Source organism: Aquarana catesbeiana, linkage group LG03 (genome assembly GCF_042186555.1).
Source record: "Aquarana catesbeiana isolate 2022-GZ linkage group LG03, ASM4218655v1, whole genome shotgun sequence".
In the NCBI taxonomy this organism is placed as follows: Eukaryota; Metazoa; Chordata; class Amphibia; order Anura; family Ranidae; genus Aquarana; species Aquarana catesbeiana.
The window spans coordinates 409728138-409748682 of record NC_133326.1 but is presented as its reverse complement, the minus strand read 5'-3'; the positions used below and the strand labels follow the sequence as shown (position 1 = coordinate 409748682).

General features: G+C 43.8%; 1 protein-coding gene across 3 annotated transcripts in view; it reads left to right on the top strand.

Moving 5' to 3' along the window:
• The window catches only part of RUFY1 (RUN and FYVE domain containing 1), a 288027-nt gene that overhangs the window by 130599 nt on the left and 136883 nt on the right, over positions 1 to 20545 (top strand). For all 3 annotated transcript variants that reach the window (XM_073620729.1, XM_073620730.1, XM_073620727.1), the window contains exon 7: positions 12380 to 12441. In XM_073620729.1, the coding sequence (XP_073476830.1) occupies positions 12380 to 12441 (62 nt within the window). The remainder of the gene's footprint in view (positions 1 to 12379; positions 12442 to 20545) is intronic.

Here is a 20545-nt window from a genome sequence, read left to right as displayed (position 1 = left end):
TGCTGGACCAGGGCTTTACTCCAGTTTGCGAGTCTAAAGTGGGACAGGTCTCATTCCCATTTGAGCACATAGGAGAGGGAGGTTGAGGTGCTGTTGGCTTGGAGTGAGGAGTAAATCGCAGAAATAGTGCCCGGGGCACCTGGACAGTGCAGACAAGTATGTTCGAAGGCAGTCTTTTGTTACGGGAAGGTGTTGTGGCGTCAGAGGGAAGTTATCCAGTGCCGCAGCTGAAGATAACGAAAGAGTTCGGCTGAAGGAGCTTTGTGGGTCTCTTGGATCGAGGACCATGTGGGGAAAGTGCGGGAACTAAGAAAGTGATGAACCTGTGAGAACCCATGGGCAGGCTATCACGAAAATACATGTGGTTGTTCTAGGCCTGGTGGGAACATATGGTTATTCAAGAGAGGGTGTGGTGGAAGGAATGTAGACATGAGGGTACCGGAGTACCGCATTGAGTCCCAAAGTTTCAGACTTTGAGTCATAAGGGGGGATGCAATTTTTTTTATTTTTTTTTTTTTTTGGGGGGGGGGGGGGGGGGGGTAGCCACAGTAAGGTGGAGATGGGGACCGGCACACAGTTAGGCACCTCTAAGAGGACCCATAGAGGGATGTCAGACGTTGCATGGAGCATGGTGAGCTGGGAAATTTGAACTGCATGGTAATAATTTGTAATATTTGGGACACCCAGCCTGCCTCCCAGTCTGAGCATACAAAGTGGAGCGGGAAACCCTGGGACACTTGTATGCCCAAATGAAGGAAAGGAGTCTGTTCTGGAGGAGTCATAAGTAGAACGCAGGGACTCGAACAAGCACGGTCCAAAAGAAATATAAAATCTTTGTAAGGATGGTCATCTTGACTGCGTAAATGGGGCCAATCCAGGATAAGGTGGGAAATCGCCATGATGCTTAAGAGCAGTGATGGTGCGCAAAAGGGGATAGAAGTTTTTGGAGAAAAGGGAAGCGTAAGATGGAGTCAACTTGATACCTAAGTAGTCCAGGGAGGAGCTAGCTCAGCTATACGGGAAGGAGGATTGGAGATGTAAGGCCAGGGATTCCGGGAGAGTAATGTTTAGGGCAGTTGTTTTGGATTCATTTGGAGCCCGGAGATAGCGGCAAAGCGGGTCAGAAGGGCTTGAAGGTTGGGCAAGGAGACAATAGGGTTGGTAAGGGTCAGGAGGGCATCATCTAGAAACATGTTCAGTTTGTAGCATTCTCCCACATAAGGTATGCCATTAATGTTAGGGTCTGCCCTAAGAGCAATGGCCAGCAGCTCAAGGGCAAATATAAAGAGGACCGGGACAGGGGGCACCCCTGCCTCGTTCCTCTGGAGATGGGAAAAGAGGGTGAGAGGCAGCCAGTGTAGTGAAAGGTAGCAGAAGGGGTTGAATAGAGAGCTGTCAACCAGGACGGGATTGAGTCCCAGAAAACCCAACGCTGCAGCACGTATTGTAGGTAGTCCCATGAAAGGGTATCAAAGGCTTTATATATATATATCGAGTGAAAGGAGGATTCCCGGAATTTTGCACTGTTGTGGCAGGGTAAACAGGTGGACTACTTTCCGGACATTTTCCCCCAAGTAACGGCTAGGCACAAGGCCCACCTGATCTCTTTGAATCAAGGAGCGCAGATACTTGTTAATGCAGGAACTTTCCCAAAAGTTTCACGTCCTCATTCAGAAGAGAGATGGGGCGGAAGGCTGAATCCATCTGGACCCGGAGCCTTCAAAATTCAGATGCCTTTGATGGCCTGGGCCACCTCCATTTCGGTGATGTCGGCATTGAGAGCTGTGCGGGCTGCCGAAGAGAGGTGGGAGACAAAGATCGTGGAAGATTTTTTTTTTTTTAATGTAAAACGTCATCTCAAAAGGAAATAAAATGTTGCTTTAACTGCATGTGTTAGCTTGACTATGGCTTTACGATGGTCAAGTCCAGCTAAATCTGCTAGTGCATAAAACACTATCCTCTCCCCAACTTGACAATGCTGCTGTCCAAGGGTGTCTCCGTTGCTCCTCCATCCAGAGTGGAGACACCCTAGGACGGGAAATGTGTTTTTGGCAGATCATCAGGTAAAAATGAAGGGGGGGAGCCAGTTTTAAGGCTTGCAGTATGCCTTAAAGCCCACATTTACATATGAAATTAGTAATCTAAATTGAGGATGCAGTAAAACATACCTTTGTTAAATGTCTTACTGTTGTGTGTAAGGTATTTGAGCTTCAACTTTGCATAAACAACTGAGCCCCAGGCTGCAGAATTGGTTACTCAGCAAAACCCCCTACACCACACAAACACATAAAAACCTGCTGAATTATAGCAAGAGCTCTGCAATCAGCAAAGTTGACTCTTCCTTTTGATGGACTATATGCCTACAAAAAAAAATTATGATTTTTTTTGACAAAAAATGGGGTGTTACTACCAGGCACAATAGTGATATAGAAGTTTTTGGTAGGAACCCCCATCACCCAGCAGGGAACACACCTGGCAGCATGGATTAATAGTGGTGTCTGGAGCTCTTTAACCTCTTCCGGAAACCCCCCTGGAGAACAACATCCGGCAGGCAAATTTTCATGTCATATTAAAAAATATAAATGAATTAAAATTCCTATGTTTATCTTTGCAACACACTCTAGAGATCATTCTGTGCGGTTACTGATTAAATTATGGCCATGTTTAACCACTTGCTCACTGGGCACCTAAACCCCCCTCCTGCCCAGACCAATTTTCAGCTTTTAGCGCTGTCACTCTTTCAACGACGGTTGCGCAACACTGTACCCAAATTAAATTTTTATCATTTTTTTTCCCACAAATATAGCTTTATTTTGGTGGTATTTGATCACCTCTGGGTTTTTTATTTTTTGTTAAAAAAATTAAAGACCAAATTAAAAAAAAAAAAAAATACAAAACTGTTTTATATTTTGTTAATAAATTTTGCAAACAGGTCATTTTTCTCCTTCGCACTGATAGGTGGCATTGGGCACTGAGAGGTGGCACTGATGGGCGCTGATCCGCACTGGTAGGTGGCACTGATAGGCAGCACTGCTAGGTGGCACTGATTGGCACCACTGGTGGGCATTGATAGGTGGCACTGGTGGGCATTGATAGGTGGCACTGATTGCTGGCACTGTTATGTACTGGTGGGCACTGATTCGTGGCACTGTGGGCACTGGCAGGCCGTACTGGTGGGCACATATGAGGTGGCTTCACCTCTTCCTCTTCGGGACCGATGTCCCTTCAACAGAAGCCGGTGATCGGCTTTTTTTCCTCCTCAAGAAAAAAAAAAAAAGATTACCAATCTTCTGTTTACATCACGTGATCAGCTGTCATTGGCTGACAGCTGATCACGTGGTAAGGGGCCAGGATCGACCCTTACTCCGATCTGTGATCATCCGAGTCTCATTGACTCGGTGATCACAGCACGCGCCCTGCAGGGGGCGTGTGGGGAGCGTGCAAAGGGTAGGACGTCTATTGACGGCCTCCTGGGAAAGTAGATCAGCACTGTAGCCGTCATTCGGCTATAGCGCCGATCTGAAGGGTTTAAAACTTAAAATTTTCATGCTGTAACACCGCTACTGCGGCAGTGCTTTAAAAGGAGAAGAAGATGCTATTGCAGCCATGGGTTTGTTTTTTTTTTTTTTGTTTTTTTTTTTACAGTGCAGCAGGCTCATTTAAGTGTAGAAGTGATCCATGTGACTGTATAACCACCCTATCACTTCTACATGTGTGCGAGCTAGTGGGTGGGCATGTTGGAGCCCTGCATTCCTCACTTCTCTCTGGCTCATCTAGCGGTGAGGTGCTCATGATGACCAAACGGGTCATCCCAGAACAGATGTCCCCAGTCTGCTTGCACTAGTGGCTGGGTAGGCATTAGCGGTCTAATAGACCACGGATTTCTTCAAAAAGGGATCTATCACTTCAATCACATAGAGGGCTTATTGGCCCCCTTGTGATAGTAGTTCAAGCCTAAGGTTACATAAACCTTTTTTAATTAAAATCGGGACAAAGGTGGTGCTGGTTGCTCTAGTTAAAATCCAAAGTCTCCTACCTTTGCCCGTGATACCCCCACAGCCATAATCTTCCTGTGCAGTGGAGGTTAAAACAAACAATGGTTCTGTCAAAGGCACTTGTGCAGACTATGTCCGCCCCTTCTGCCGTTCATTTCCATTTATAGAAGCTGTATTATAGTTTCCAATAACCACTTCCGCCCACACGATGTCACAGACTTTGAATGGTGATATCTACATGATGGCACCGTAAAAACAATCATAGTGGCTGCTCAGCTGCTTTACTGTTTTTACAGGTGGCGGAAGGAGACATTCATGTGAGGTATTGCAGCAAACGTAGAGCGAGAGAAATAATTCTAGCACTAGACCTCTGTAACTCTAAACAGGTAACTTGTAAAGATTTTTAAAGTGTCGCCTATGGAGTATTTTAAGTACCGAAGTTTGGTGCCATTCTACAAGTGTGCTCAATTTTAAAGCATGACATGTTCGATATCTATGGCGTAACTTTATCTTTCACAATTATGCAAAAAAATCAGGCTAACTTTAGTGTGTTCTTTTTTTTTTTTTTTTTTAATGCATGAAACTTTTTTTTCCCCCAAAAAAGCGTTTAAAAAAATTGCTGTGCAAATACCGTGCGAGATAAAAAATTGCAACAACACCATTTTATTCCCTAGGGTCTCTGTTAAAAAAAACATATATAATGTTTGGGGGTTCTTGGTAATATTCTAGCAAAAAAAATATGATTTTTACATGTAGGAGAGAAGTGTCAGAATTGGCCTGTGTGGCAAGTGGTTAATCAAAAGTGCTGTATGAATAGAGGATGGGTGGATGAATGAAAGGTTTGCCTCTCATATTAATTGCTTGTTTCTAGCAATGTTTTCTTTTCTTCATATTTTTCTTCAATCAAGACTCTTTTCTACTTTGCTGCTGAAGGTTTCCCCTTTGTGTAGTTGTCCTCACTTTTGTAAAGTCCACTGCACTGGACACTGCTCGACTAGCCTGGCAGTGATCTTCGGGCACTCTGTTCCACCTGGGGCACTTTTCAATCTTCGTTTAAGTTAAATTAACTGTGGAGCACTTTTCAGGTCCAAAGTTGCTGGCCTTTCCTTTGCTCTTGCCCTGTCTCTGAAGACTTATGTCATGTACACAAGACCGGTTTTGCCGTCGGAATAAACTCCCAAGGTTTCTCCACGGAACTCCGACGGAATTCGGCTCAAGTGGTCTTGCATACACACAGTCACACCAAAGTCCGACCGTCCAGAACGAGGTGACGTACAACATGTATGACGGAACTAGAAAAAGGAAATTCAATAGCCAATAGCTTCCGTCTCATACTTGCTTCAGAGCATGCGTCGTTTTTGGTCCGTCGGAACAGCATACAGACGAGCGGTTTTCCTGATAGGAATTGGTTCAGTCGGAAATATTTAAAAACATGTTCCATTCCTAGGTCCGTCAGAATTTTCTAAAAAAAAAAGTCAGATGAGGCATACACACGAACGGAATAGACGATGAAAAGCTTTCGTCTGACTTTTTCTGTCGGACGTTCTGCTCGTGTGTACGTGGCTTTAGTGAGTAGCCTACTGTTTGCTGGTACTTGGGACTTTGGACACCTCTGGCTATTCAACCTTCTAGTCATTGACTGCTACCAGCTGTCCAGATGAGGCTTCTTACTTTGAGCCTATATGTTGCCTAACTAGTTTGCAGCTGCAACATGTCTGATTTTGGACACGGGCTGGGAGGGCAATCCCATTGTACCAGATGCCACTGGCTTACTTTCTACTAACGGGTTGGGGGCTGCTTGTAAAGTGCCTACAGCCTGTTGTCCCGTACTGTTGGTCTATCCCATTTACAACCCTTTCACTGTTTCAGAACCCAAAAAAGGAACTCGCTTCATTTTGCTTCTCAAACTAAATGTCTTCATTTTGGTCTATGATTCAGAACAGAATCACCCAGATCTTTGATTGCGTCCCATCATAAGGAAGATTTACTAGCTTCTGTGGGTATATGCGATTCCTATTTTACATGTACCTATCACTCCAGTGCATTCTCTGTAGGGCCTCTGTACTACCAATTTGTGACCCTGCCATTCAACCTCTTTGGTACCTTGGGTATTCACCAAGGTGCGTGTTCCAGTGTTAGCCCTGTTTTGCTCTCATGGCATTCTCATTATGGGATACTTAGACTTTTTCCTGTAAAAGGAACAGTTGGTGAGGTTTCTGCCAGACAACATATCCTTCACTGTGCAGATGTTACAGAAGCTCAGGTGAACCCTGAACCCTTTAAAAATAGTAGCTGGAACTAACTCATCGCTTGAATTATCTGGGTCTGGATCTGAACATGTCTTAGGCCAGAGTGTTTCTTCCCCAAAAACCTTAGGCTCTCAGATTTTAGGTCCAAGCTCTTGAGTCCCGAAGATGTCACTCTTAGGGCTGATGGTTGACTCGATTAAAGCATTGCCATTTGCTCAGTTTCACTCCAGACCTATACAATACAGTGTTCAGTTGACACAAAGGATGAGGCTATCTCTGGGTGGGAGGAGTTGGGCACCTTGACCATGCAGGGGACTTGGTTGTTGGAGAAATATTATCATCTCATAAGTATCTTGGAGCTTTGGGCAATTTTGCTGTCTGTTCAGCAGTGAACCAAACTATTGGGGACCCATCCGATCCGAATTCAGTTGGAAACACCACAGTAGCCCCATATATCAATTTTGCTGCGGCAAGGGAGATAAAGCAGAACTGCATGTAATAGACTCACCAGTCCTTTGGATGTCACGGCCTCCCAGGTACCAACGTCCTTGTTCAAGTTCCTGACTGATGCAGAGGTGTGCAGGGTTCCCACATGTTGGCCTGTCAGTGTGGTGAGCGTCGGTGTCGGTGAATGGAGTGAACAGTGGTTGACCTTGTGTGGGGATAGATGATGCGATCCCGGGGTGGTGATTGGTGTCACCGCTGTGCTGAATGGCACCACTGGGCTGGACTGCTGTGATGTACCCTGCACTTGATTGCTGAGCTGTACTGCTGGGCTACATCACTGTGCTGAATGGTCGTGGGTAGCCGTCCTCTCTCTCCTTACTGGTAGCACAGCCCACACTTTTTCCCAGGCTCCCAGCTTATCTCTCTCCCTCAGCAGCCTGTCTCTCTCCTGGGATGGTGCTGGACTGCATGGTTGTCCCTCATGGATGCACAGTCCCCCAACCACACTCCTTCACAGATCCTGGTACCACTTCCTGAAACTTTTCACTTCCCAGTGTAATTTGTGTCTCTCCATGTTAAGGAAAGGTCAGCATCTCCCTATCTCCATCTTGTGACCAAAAGGAGAAATTGTATAACAAATAGTCGTACATTATAATTGATGTCCCGGATGGCTCAATGACAGCATGCCTGTTACATTTAATATCTAGAAATCTAAATTATACGCACTTGTTTATCGACCGTACATGGCGAATGTGTGCATCAAAATTTACATATATTTAGTTTCTGGCATTCAGAATATTAGGTGAAAATATTATTAATTATACAAAATGCGTTGCATATTAAACTAAAGCTGCATTGTTTTGGATTTTAATTATTTTCTCTGCTTATTAAATAAAAGTAATTTAAGCCCAAAAAAAGTCCCCATATGTGTTAAAAAATGGTGAGAAAATAAAATTGGTGTGCAATGTAAATTAAATGTTGAGTAAATACGAAAACTTAAAATTTTGGTCTGGTAACGAAGGTCTTGGTTACCCAGAAACTTAAAAGATTTGGCCCACCATAAGGCTGGGTTCACACCTATGCGAATTGGATTCAGATTTCCCGGCATCCAATTCGCATAGCAGGAGAATGTGACCGGCTTTCTATGAAGCTGGTTCACATATCTCCGGGGCGGCTGCGGATTGCACTGCACAGAAACGCTGTACGTCTTTGGCTCCGTTTCAGGGCCAAATTCAGGCAAAGATTTGTCCCTGAAACGGAGAACAGGGATGCACGGCGGTTTAGGTTTGAACTAAGCCTCAAGGTAAGTATAATCCTCCTTTTTTTTTTTTTTTTTTTTTTAGGGTACTTTCTCTGTTGGTGACAGGGTCTCTTTACATGCATAATGATAAAGGCAAATATTGGTGTTATTTTATTGACTTTTTTAAAGAAAAGCTCAAACTCTAAAGGCCAAGTTCACCTTCATGAAAAAATAACTGCACATATTTTTTCAGGTAAAAAAGGTGCATTGTTTTTTCTGCAGAGCATTACATCAGCAGTGGGTGGATTGTGGGTGCAGTGTCAGGCTCCTGCAAACACTGCCTACAGTTATATGCCAATACCTCTGTATGGACTTTCAGTTTCAGATCTGAAACTACAAGTCTGTCTGCCTCTGTGGCATGTTAGACTCTAAATAGGGGTGCAACATGTAACCTTTTCAAAAGGTGAACCTATCCTTTAAATAAACTAAAAAAGAAAATGTTATATTTGCATCTGTAAGTGTCAAGCACTTGCAGTAAGTTGAATATATTTTTTTACCAAAGTACTGTGATCTATTACTATAACCAAAATCTCTAAAGCTGCTGTACTATAATGTGAATCACATTAACCGAACATAAAATAAAATATTGCTTTTGGCGCCACTCAAAGTAGAGATGATATCCTTGTGTCCCAGAGCATGGGGTGCAGGCCTATCCTAATATCAATCCAGAGGGCTAGTAAAGGGGAAAAGCTTGCCATTACTCCCTTACGCCTCAGCCTACATGTCTCCTCCAAACAACACACTTTGATGCATTTCGCCCCGCCTGTCAGGGCTTAGTCATAGGGTCCCTACGACTAAGCCCCGGTGGCGAGGGCGAAATGCACCGGAGTATGTGGTTTGGTGGAGACATGTAGGCTGAGGCCTGCTCCTTTTCGTTTATTCACCTGTGGTGGTTGAAAGTTGCAGCGATTCTTTCCTCTTTACATAAAATACAATATGTACAGTGTTTACATAGCTGTACATATTTCAGGTGAATATATGCCTTCATTCCCGTTTGTATTCGATTAGGATTTGATTGTGTTGAAACCCTGAAAGTGTTTTTTTTTATTTTTTTTGTTTTTTGTTTTTTACCTTTTTTTTTTTTACCCTTTCAAGATTTAAGGTCACAGAATATTGGTATATATGACGGTTTTAAATTTTGTTAAATGTTCTAATGGCTTCAAATATCTGTAGTTCACTTTTAGTCAGCAATCTTCCTCCTTCAGGTTCTTGGGTTAATAAAGCAGATATAAATGCAAAAACAAAAATGGCATATATTGCAGTTTACCAGTCCATAGATGTGGTGGCTGCATTTGTTTTCTTTTTCAGGCTTTTTTTCTTTTTCACAAGGCGATCCTCCAAATTGTGTCTACGTTCCTTTCTTAATTGTTTATATGGAGGGAGCCAAGGTTGTCACACAGACTACAGATTGCCTTTGTTCATTTTCAATACATGATATATTGATAAGAATAGTAGTTGACACAAGAAAGATAGGGATGTTTTTTACTTTTTTTTTTTTTTTCCAGCTGACAGGAAGTTACAAGGACACTGCATTTCTGGCAATATCAATAAGTATTTTCTGTACTTGCAGAAAATGGCCTTAGCCTAAAAAAAAAAAAAAAAAAATGAATGCGACCACCATTTAGGTACTGGTAATCTGCAGTATATTACATGTTTGTGTTTAGGTTTAGATATGATTTCAGCTTAGAGGTTGACTTTGGTGGAATGGAACAAATTCTCTAGCCAAGTTATGTTGGTCTAAACATGCTTATATTGAAATTTACAGTGTCACTGAGCCATGCGTGTGTGTGTTTTTTTTTTTTTTTTTACACCGGATTATTCTACCAGTATTCTGTTTTGGGCAGAACTGACTGTTATGCAGTTATGCAATGATTGCAAAGTTGTTAGCAATGTGGTGCTCCTTATTTGGCTGCTGACCTCTTTGGATGTTAATTGGCAGGGCAAAGATGACGTCGCTCCCGCGCATGCTTGGGAGTTCATCTCGATATATATGAAATTCATACAAGCACCTCAGTGTAGCTTGATGCAGGTAAAAACTGGGAAGTGCAAAACCTGGTGCAGCCGTGCATGATAATCAATCAGCTTCTAACTAGCCTGTTCAATTAGGCTTTGACAAAAAACTGGAAGCTGATTGCTTTCTATGCAGAGCTGTAAAGATGCAAGAAAAAAAATACTTTTTAGGCATGTTTTTGTTTTCTTAAAAAACACAATATTTATTTTTACAAATCATTGATAGGAGAAACTTGGACAAAGATCAAAAACTTTTTTATACAAGTGAATGTGGTTTAAAACATGTCTCAGTGACCAACCGCACATTCCAAAGTTCAAACGAACCTCAATGGACTGGACTGGGTCCCTTATACCTAGGCTTGACCCCAGCGTGATAACATATATTATATATATATATATATATATATATATATATATATATATATATATATATATATATATATATATATATATATATATATATAATGTGTGTGTGTATTTTTTATGTTTTATATATTTATCTCTTGTCATGCTATAATAGTATATAAGGGATTTAACAAAGCCAAACTAGAGTAAGGCCCCTTTCACACTTGTCCTACGATTTTGGACTGCAAAGTCGTATGACAAGTTGTTCCCCATGATTTCCAATGACTACCATTCATATTAGTACGACTTCAAAGTAGTCCCTGCACTACTTTGGTCCGACTTTGATCCTACTTCAGCCCATTGAATATCACTGTAGTCGGATCAAAGTCGGATCGCCGTCTTAGCGGATCCGACTTTGGCATGTGACTTGTGCTCTTATGATCTTGAAGGGGCACTCCACACCAAATAAAAAATAAAAAAAACGGCATGGGTTTCCCCTCCAAGAACATACCAGGCCCTTCAGTCTGGTATGGATTTCAAGGGGAACCCCCACACTGAAAAAAAACGGCATGGGGGTACCCCCCAAAATCCATACCAGTCCCTTATCCGAGCACACAGCCCGGCTGGTCAGGAAAGGGGGTGGGGACGGGCGAGCGTCCCCCCTCCTTAACTGTACCAGGCCGCATGCCCTCAACATGGGGGGTGGGTGCTTTGAGGCAGGGGGGGCCCTGCGCCCCTCCCACCCCCAAAGCACCTTGTCCCCATGTTGATGAGGACAGGGGCCTCTTTCCAACAACCCTGGCTGTTGGTTAACGGGGGTCTGCGGGCGGGGAGCTTATTGGAATCTGGAAGCCCCCTTTAACAAGGGGGCTCCCAGATCCCGGCTCCCCACCCTATGTGAATGAGTATCGGGTACATTGTACCCCTACCCATTCACCTAATAAAAAAATGTCAAAAACAAAACACAGAACACGTGTTTTTAAAGTAATTTATTAGGCAGCTCCGGGGTCTCTTCCGACTTCTTCTCCCCTCTCCGGCTCTTCTGCCTTCTCCGCTGATGTCTTCTGCCTCTGCCGGTTCTTCTCACATTAAAATTTTTTTTTTTTTTGTAAAGATTTTATTTCGCTTGTTAAGTTTGCTGTGCTTTGCATTAGAAACCTATTTCTAGTGTCATTCTAAATGGGACAAATCATAGAAAAGGTGTACCTTTAGCTACAGTACCATTACCTATTGTAAAACTATCACTGGTAAAACAAGACAAAATTTTTTTTTTATCTTTGTCTAAGTTTCTCCTATCCATTTGTAAAAAAAAAAAAGAAAAATAATATTGTTTTTTTAAGAGAAGAAAAATATGCCTAAAAAGTAAATTTTTTCCAATTCTTGCACCTTTATGACAATTCAGAACTTGGCATAGTGTACCACTAATTGTGCTGTCCACAGTGCCACCCTGTGGTGACAGTATTAACATATCTAACTTTGTATATGATCTATGCAGAGCTGCACCCATTTTTGCTCTCTCCAGTTTTAGTAAATCAACCCGAAAGAGTGTCTCTTCTGCATTTAAAAAAAACACAAACTTCCACTTTAAAACCCTTTCTTGCATGCATATATGTAGCAAAAATCCAGTTTCCTTTTAGGAAAGCATACATTTAGCCCCAGTTCACACTGGTGTGACTTGTCATGAGATTTAACAAATCCAAATTGCATGACAAGTCCCAATAAAACTGTTTAAATTGGTGCAACTCTGAATTTGCGGTGCCACACCGATTTGAAAAAAAGGTTCCTGCACTATTGTTTGCATTTTCACTTGTGACTTGCATAGACATCTGTGCATGAAGTTGCACAAATGTCCACCAAGTTGCACTGATCTGCGGCTTTGAAAGCGTGCAACTTCAAGTCCGATTCTTGAACATGTGAACGGGGGCTTAAACCTACTATTGTATGTTTTTGGCAAAGGTGTCAGCACTATATACAAAAACATCCACTTGTAAATATTTTTTCTAATTTTTTTATTTTCTTTTGTTTTTTGTTAGGTTGGAGTCATTGACTTTTCTTTCTATCTTAAGGATATACAGCTAAATGATAATGACAACAAGTATGTATTCCATGGTACATTTTATTTTACTTTTCTGTGTATTAGATTTAACTTTTCACTTTGGTGAACTTTTTACTGTTTTTATTTTTCTAATCGTGTAACACTGAAATGGTAGTTGTAGGATTTATTGCATTCAATATCTATAAACACTCTGGTATGTCTGTTAATTCATCGGTCCTTTGGAACACAACAGATTGCAGTTGGATAATTCACTAAGGTCAGTTTGAATAATGCAACAAATGTAACTTGGAGTGCAGGTGATGCAAAAAGTTGCATTAGTAGTGGCTGTTGGAATAATTTAATTTTAAGCAAATTGTTCCCTTTTAACCAACTTATTAACCATATGTTAATCCTAGTTAGTGCTATATAACTCATTCCTCCCCTCAGCCATTATTTTTTAAAATCATTTATATGGTGACTTTTTCACATTACATTTTTTTTATTTCATTTGTTAATAAATTTGCTGTGCTTTGCATTAGAAACCTATTTCTAGTGTCATTCTAAATCTAAATGGGACACATTTTTGCATTACAATATTGCTGAAAGACACCCCCCCCCCCCCCCGGTAAAAAAAAAAAAAAAAAAAAAAAACTGTATTACCATAGTATCATAAGTCAGTAGGCTGTAAATTGTAAAATATACTCTGGCCCATAGGGGGTGCGCATATAAGAGAGCCACCTGGTCCCAAAACCAAACTATCTGTCCAAGTATTTTTTTTTTTTAATGTAATGCAAAAAAGAACACCTGTTGATAACATCTGTGAATGCTTGTGCAAAGCAGTGATTTTGATTGCCCAAAGCCAGCACAGTTCTATTTTCAAACACTATTAGGGCACACATTGCATTTGAGCAGCACAATGGTAATGTCACCAAATAGCAAGATACTGTAAGAATAGCATTTTAAGGCTCTGCTATTTTCTAAGAGGATTTCAAGGACAAACGTTTTTCAGGGTAAATTATTATTTCTATATGCTTCCTATAGGATGGTAAATCCTAACTTTTTTTTAAATTCAAGTCTGTTTAGTCAGTTTTTTCCTTTTTGTCACTTACAGTATGCTGCAATTGTTAGAATACATAGACAACAAATGGCTAATCGTGACAGTACATGAGTAATAAAAAGCCAATCATGACAATACGCAGTCATACAGAGGGTGATTGAGGATAGTGATTATACTCGCCATGGACTAGTCCGGTATGAGGAGAGTCTTTGAGTGCACGTAACACTAAAGTCAGGGATCAGGATTAAAGCAGTAGTAAACCACTGGCGTTTTTTTAACCTGTAAAGCAATGTTATAATGTGCTAGTATGCATCGCATACACATTATGTAAAACTTACCTTAGAACGAAGCCCTTCCATCTTCACCCAGTACTCCTTCCGGGGTACGGGGACTCCGGCTGTGTGAGTTTACGACACAAGACTCTGAAGGAATGGCCTTCATCTGCTGCATGACTATCTCCCAACCTGTGCACGTTTAGGGGATATTTACAGTAGCTATAGGTAAGCCTTTTCTTTACCGTACATCACGGGACACAGGGCAGCCATAATAAATAACTGGGTTATACGCCACCTATAGGTGAATGGACACTGGAAAACGAAAAAGACAGGAAGTCCTCCCCTATATAACCCCTCCTACACAGGAAGTACCTCAGTTTTTTCGCCAGTGTCTTGTAAGGTGATGGTCATGGTTGGACAAGCTAGCCATGATCTAGCTAAAAAAAATGGTCCTGGAACAGATCTTGAAGGATTTAAAGGGCTATATAATCGGATCCATCCGGACGGTGATGCACTAAAATGGATGGTACCCGAACCTCGTTTACACAAGAAGATTACGAGGTTTTGCGCACTGGACCCTGGGATCCGGACCCTTGGTAAGAAAAAAGATCCCAAAGGAGTTCAGCAGGGTGCTTTACAGGTCCAAGTGAGTGACCCCAAATTAAGGGGACCCGGTCCATGAAGGTCCAAGAGACAGAGACCCGCCGTGATGCGGGAAGATTGGAATCTAGTTTTTTTAGCAGAATCCTGTGGCGGGACTGGTAAGTGTTTTAAAAAACCTTTTGCACTTTTGTAAACCGAAAGATTTGCAGTCTCTTATTTTTTTTATAGGACCAGGTGTCATATTTTTTCTGTCCACTGGGGGCAGTGGTGTTGCTGTACGGTGTCGCTTCTCTGTGGAGGCTTCCAGCTGGGATGATCCTAACAGGAGGTGGGCGGCTCTTCGAATTCCCCTGCCCATTTACACCTAGTTCCTATGCCGGCGCCTTCGCTGGCCTTTTCCCGCCGCCATTTATGCGGTCGTAGGGGGCAAGCACGGGAATGGCACGAACGAGCGTGTACGTAGGAAGAACATTATAGATGTACAGGATGCTACGAGCGTGCACGTGGTTAACGTGCACGCCGGACATGCGCAGTAGGGGCGGAGGCAGCCATATTAGGAAAGACCTGAGGCAACTGGCCAGTCTGAGCCATTACGGTTGTCAGGCATTGTAGCAACATTTAATGCTTCTGTGTCAACCCACGTCACAAAGGACGATTTAGCATCAGCTTTTGCTGGGCTGGAGGGAAAAATAGCAGGTATGTTTGCTTCAGTTTCCCAAGGTGAAAGGAAACGGGATAGATCCCCTTCACCTGTGCCCCCACCTGCATTGGTACAGGATTGGGCAGAAGAGGTGGAAGAAGTGGCAGTAAATGACCGGGAAGAAGGTCAGGCCACAGACTCCACTTCTGAGGAGTCAGGTTCTGAAGAACCATTTTCAGCCTCTCAATCTCAGAGACTGCAAATCCAGTCCCTCACGGAGATGGCCTGATCAGGATTTAAATTACCACCCGTAGAGGTCCCTGAGGTTTCCTTTTCTTCTTTAGGATCTCTTCGGCCTCCACAGACTCCGCTGGTGTTTCCCTTGCATCCGTTGCTAGAGCAGATTGTGTATGCTGACTGGGATCATCCTGATAAACTTTGTATCCCTCCTAAAAGGTTTGCACTTTTGTACCCTATGAAGGAAAAGTTTATAAGAAGATGGAGTATGCCATCTGTGGTCGCTGCCATTTCCTCTGTGAATAAGAGTCTTGTCCTGTAGATAATGCCCAGGTGTTTAAAGATCCACCAGATAAGAAATTGGAGTCTTTAATAAAGACTTCATTTGCTATTGCCGGGTCCGCTGCGCAACCCGCAGTGGCAGCTATTGGTATCTGTCAGTCTTTAAAGGACCAGGTGAAGCGGGAAAATAAGATTGTTCCCGATCAAGGGGTATCTGGGTCTAGGGCAAAGCCTCAAGGCTAGAGGCTGAAAAAGCCCTGGGCCCAGAGAACCCCTAAAGTCAGTCCCAAGCCCTCCTTATGAAGGGGCGTCCCCACTCACACTGGTGGGGGGGAGGCTATTAGAGTTCTCAGACACCTGGGAAGAAGTGATCCGAGACAGGTGGGTTGTGTCTACCGTATCTCAGGGGTACAAAATAGAATTCCGGGAGCTTCCCCCCCTCTCGGTTCTTAAAGACCAACGTCCCCACAGACCCGGTAAAAAAAGAGGTTTTTTTCTTCAGGCAATAGATCAACTAAGGTCACAAGGAGTGATTTCAGAGGTTCCAGTCAACAAAAGATTTGAGGGTTTTTACTCAAATCTTTTCATAATCCCAAAGCCAAATGGAGATGTAAAGCCTATTCTGGACCTCTGGACCGAGAGGAATTCTTGGCGTCCATAGACTTCAAGGACGCGTACCTACACATGCCAATCTGCAGGTTCCATCAAAGGTTTCTGAGATTCGCAGTGGGCGACCAACATTTTCAGTTTGAGGCGCTGCCCTTCGGGTTAGCCACGGCACCTCTGGGTATTCACAAAGGTATTGGCTCCGGTATTAGCAGTTCTAAGATCTCTGGGAATATCGGTTACAGGATGCCTGGACGATCTACTTTGATAGATCAAACGGTTCCAGATCTGGGGCGGAATGTAGCCCGGGCCGTTCAATTCTCGGAGCGACTGGGTTGGATCCTGAACTGGTCAAAATCGGCCCTGCAGCGGGTTCAACGCCTAGAGTACCTGGGGCTAATACTAGATACGGTCAAGGCAAAGGTATTTTTGCCTCCGGAGAAGGTCAAAGTCATGAAAAACCTTGTTCCACTCTAGACCACTTCAGAACATCCTGTCTGTCTGGAACAAGACTGTCCAGACTCTGGACTGGCACTCTTCGGCTGAAAGTGCGTCAGAGTCTCAGTTGGTGGATGTTAACCAAGAATCTGGTAAACGAAAAGTTCTTTTTGCCTGTGGCCTAGAGAGTGGTGAAGAGAGATGCAAGTCTCTCTGGATAGAGGCAGTTCTAGAGGAGGCCGCCATCCAGGAAGGGTGGTCCTGGAGGGAGAGGAGCTTGCCCATCAACATTTTGGAGATTCGGGCAGCTCGCTTGGTTCTAAGTTTCTGGATTTCCAGACTACAGGGATGTCCTGTGAGGGTCCAGTCGAACAATGCCACGGCTGTGGCATACATCAGTCACCAAGGAGGCACCAGGAGTCAGACAGCCCAGAAGTAAGTGGATCGCATGCTGACCTGGGCAGAAAGATTTGTTCCATCCCTATCAGCGGTGTTTATTCCGGGAGTGGAGAATTGGCAGGTGGACTTTCTGAGTCGCCAGCAAATGTTTCCAGGGGAGTGGTCCCTTTCCGTGGGATCAGCTTTCCCCGATATATGCCTTCCCTCCAATCAGGCTGTTGCCAAGGCTACTACACAGAATCCGGGAAGAGAGAAAGACGGTGATCTTAGTAGCTCCAGCTTGGTCCAGAAGGACTTGGTATGCACAGATTGTAAGACTGGGCTCTTCCACTCCTTCCGGATCTGCTCTCATAGGGTCCAATATTCCACCCTGCTTTTCTCTAAGTTTAACGGTTTGGCTATTGAAACCAGGATCTTAAAGGACCGGGGCATTTCTGGGTCAGTATTGTCTACCATGTTGAATGCATGAAAGCCAGTCTCTAAGTATCAACTATAGAGTCTGGAGATCCTATATTGCCTGGTGTGAGGCCAGGAGCTGGCACCCCCGCAGATATGTCATTGGGAGAGTTTTGGCTCTTCTGCAAAAAGGGGTGGATTTGAATCAGGCCTTAAGTACAATTAAGGGTCAAATTTCAGCCTTCGCAATCCTTCATAGTCCTAATGCTTCTCACTTCTTAGTACGAACGTTTGTACAGTGGATGATCTGTGTGCTTCTATCGGTCAGGCTGCCTCTGTGCCCTTGGGATCTAAATTTAGTCCTGGGAGTTTTACAGACGCAGCCTTTTGAGTCTATTCGGCAGATTCCTCTGGTCCTCTTGACAAGAAAATTTAGGCCAGGGGGGTGTCGGAGTTGGCGGCTCTGTCCTGTAAAGAACCTTATTTGATATTGCACCAGGATAAGGGCGGTTTTGCGGCCACAACCAGAATTTTTGCCCAAGGTAGTGGCCAGTTTTCATCTAAATCAGGATATCATTCTACCTTCCTTTTTTCCGAATCCACAGTCTGCAGAGGAGAAATTATTTCACTCTCTTGATGTAGTACAGGCTATCGGGGTCTATCTGAGAATGTCTGCTCAGATGCGGAGGACTGATGTTCTGTTTGTATTGCTCGAAGGTCCCAAGATGGGACAGGCAGCATCTAAGTCAACTATTTCTCAATGGATTCGCCAATTGAGTGTTCAGGCATATGGATTAAGGGGTAAGGCCCTGCCTTTTCCAGTAAGGGCACACTCTACCAGAAGAATGAGTGCTTCATGGGCAGTTCATCATCAAGCATCGATGGCACAGATTTGCAAGGCTGCTACTTGGTCTTCGGTGCATACATTCACTAGGTTTTATCAAGTAAATGTTAGGACTCAGGAGGCTGTTGCATTTGGACGCAGTGTACTGCAGGCAGCAATATAGATCCTGTTGTTTTGATGGTGTTTCTTTGGTCATAATGGGTTCACTCCCCTCAAAAAGCATTGCCTGGGTGCGTTCCAGTTAGTTTTTATGGCTGCTCTGTGTCCCATGATGTATAGTAGATAGTTGACTTAGATGCTGCCTGTCCCATCTTGGGACCTTCTGGCAATACAAACCGAACATCAGTCTTCCGCATCTGAGCCGACATTCTCAGATAGACCCCGATAGCCTGTACTACGTCAAGAGAGTGAAATAATTTCTCCTCTGCAGACTGTGGATTCGGAAAAAAGGAAGGTAGAGTGATATCCTGATTTAGATGAAAAAGAAATGTTAAAGAAATTAGGATTTTTTTCTACAACTTATCTGTAAAATCCCTTTCTTGGAGTACATCACGGGACACAGAGATCCCTCCCCTCTTGTCTGGGAAGTTTATTGCTTGCTAAAAAACCGAGGTACTTCCTGTGTAGGAGGTATAGGGGAGGACTTCCTGTCTTTTTGGTTTGCCAGTGTCCAGTCACCTATAGGTGGCGTATAACCCAGTTAGTTATTATGGCTGCTCTGTGTCATAGTTAGTTTCATAGTTAGTAGGGTTGAATAAAGACACCAGTCCATCCAGTTCAACCTGAGTGAGTACACACTCATATCAGTCCCTACCCTCAAGGAGCCCACAATCCAAACTCCCCAACTCACATTCATATACTAGGGCCAATTTTTGGACGGAAGCCAATTAACCTACCAGCATGACTTTGGAGTGTGGGAGGAAACCGGAGTACCCGGAGGAAACCCACACAGGCACAGGGAGAACATGCAAACTCCAGGCAGGTAGTGTCATGGTTGGGATTTGAACCAGTGACCCTTTTTACTGCTAGGTGAGAGTGCTACCCACTACACCACTGTGCTGTCCCGTGATGTACTCCAAGAAAAGGATTTTACAGGTAAGCTGTAGAAAAAATCTTAATATTATAAACTTACCTATAGGTAAAATTCATGTATGCTGAGTTTTCTCACACTTTAAGTAACAGAGTTGAGAGGTCAGTAGTATGTAACGCAAAGGGCGGGGTTCGGGAATCAAAAGTAACAAAAGAGAGAAACAAGCAGCGCTAACCTAAGTGCAGTAATAAAACACACGCTTTTTAATTGCAGTAGAAATGCACTCACTCTGAGTTCAGTAAAAACGGGCACATCGATATGAAGGAGTCCGGATGGACGGTAAATTAGGCGGCTAGGCTCCACAGGGGGTGATCCTTATACACTGTGCGGTCCTGTCTGGCAGCGCCGGTGGATTCCAGTGTCCCAGGCTGGGGTCGGCAAGGCTCAGCGGGGATCATCAGTCCGTAGAGCTCCAAGTCGCAGAGTGATGATGCTAGTGGCGTGCACGCATTCGGAGCATGCGTTCTCCTTCGTTAGGCATAGCGATCCTCCATATTGGAAGTAGTAAAGAAGGGAAAAGGCAAGACGGGCGGGCCAATCAGGTCATAGCATCGCCATTTCTAAAGTTCACTAGACTGATTGACTATAGAGAGCCGGAGGGCGGAGTTTGAACTTGATTGGGTTGTGGAATCTCTATCAATCGTTATGTTTAAAACGAAAGGCATAATATAACAGAGGGAGGAGACTTAAAAAGATGGTGAAAAAGCAGTAGACATGGTAAACATGTACACAGAGAAGGAGTGGGATAAACAGAGGACACATGAATATATAGTATGAGAGAAATATAATAAAATAAAATAATGGAGACAATTTTCTTTAAAGAATATATACCGTATTTATCGGCGTAATAACATGCACTTTTTCCCCCTTTAAAATCAGGGGAAAATCACGGGTGCGTGTTATACGCCGATCCCCCGCTCACTGTGAGTGGAGGAGCGATCGCCGCCGACATGCATGCATAGCCGAGTGTACTCGGCTATGTTCGGCTAGCTCCGCTCACAGTCACACCCAGTCCCGCCCTATGATGACATAACACAGGGACTGGGCGTGACTGTGAGCGGAGCGGAGCTAGCCGAACCTAATGTCGGCGGCTCTCGGCTCCGCCCTCAGGTCTACGAGAGAAGCTGAAAAGCAGCCGAAAGCTGCCGAGAGTCATGGCACCGGCTCTGTGTCTCTCGGCGGCGCCATATTTAAAAACGCCAGTGACTATACAAGGCTGCAGATGGACACTGGACAAGGCTGCAGATGGACACTGGACAAGGCTGCAGATGGACACTGGACAAGGCTGCAGATGGAC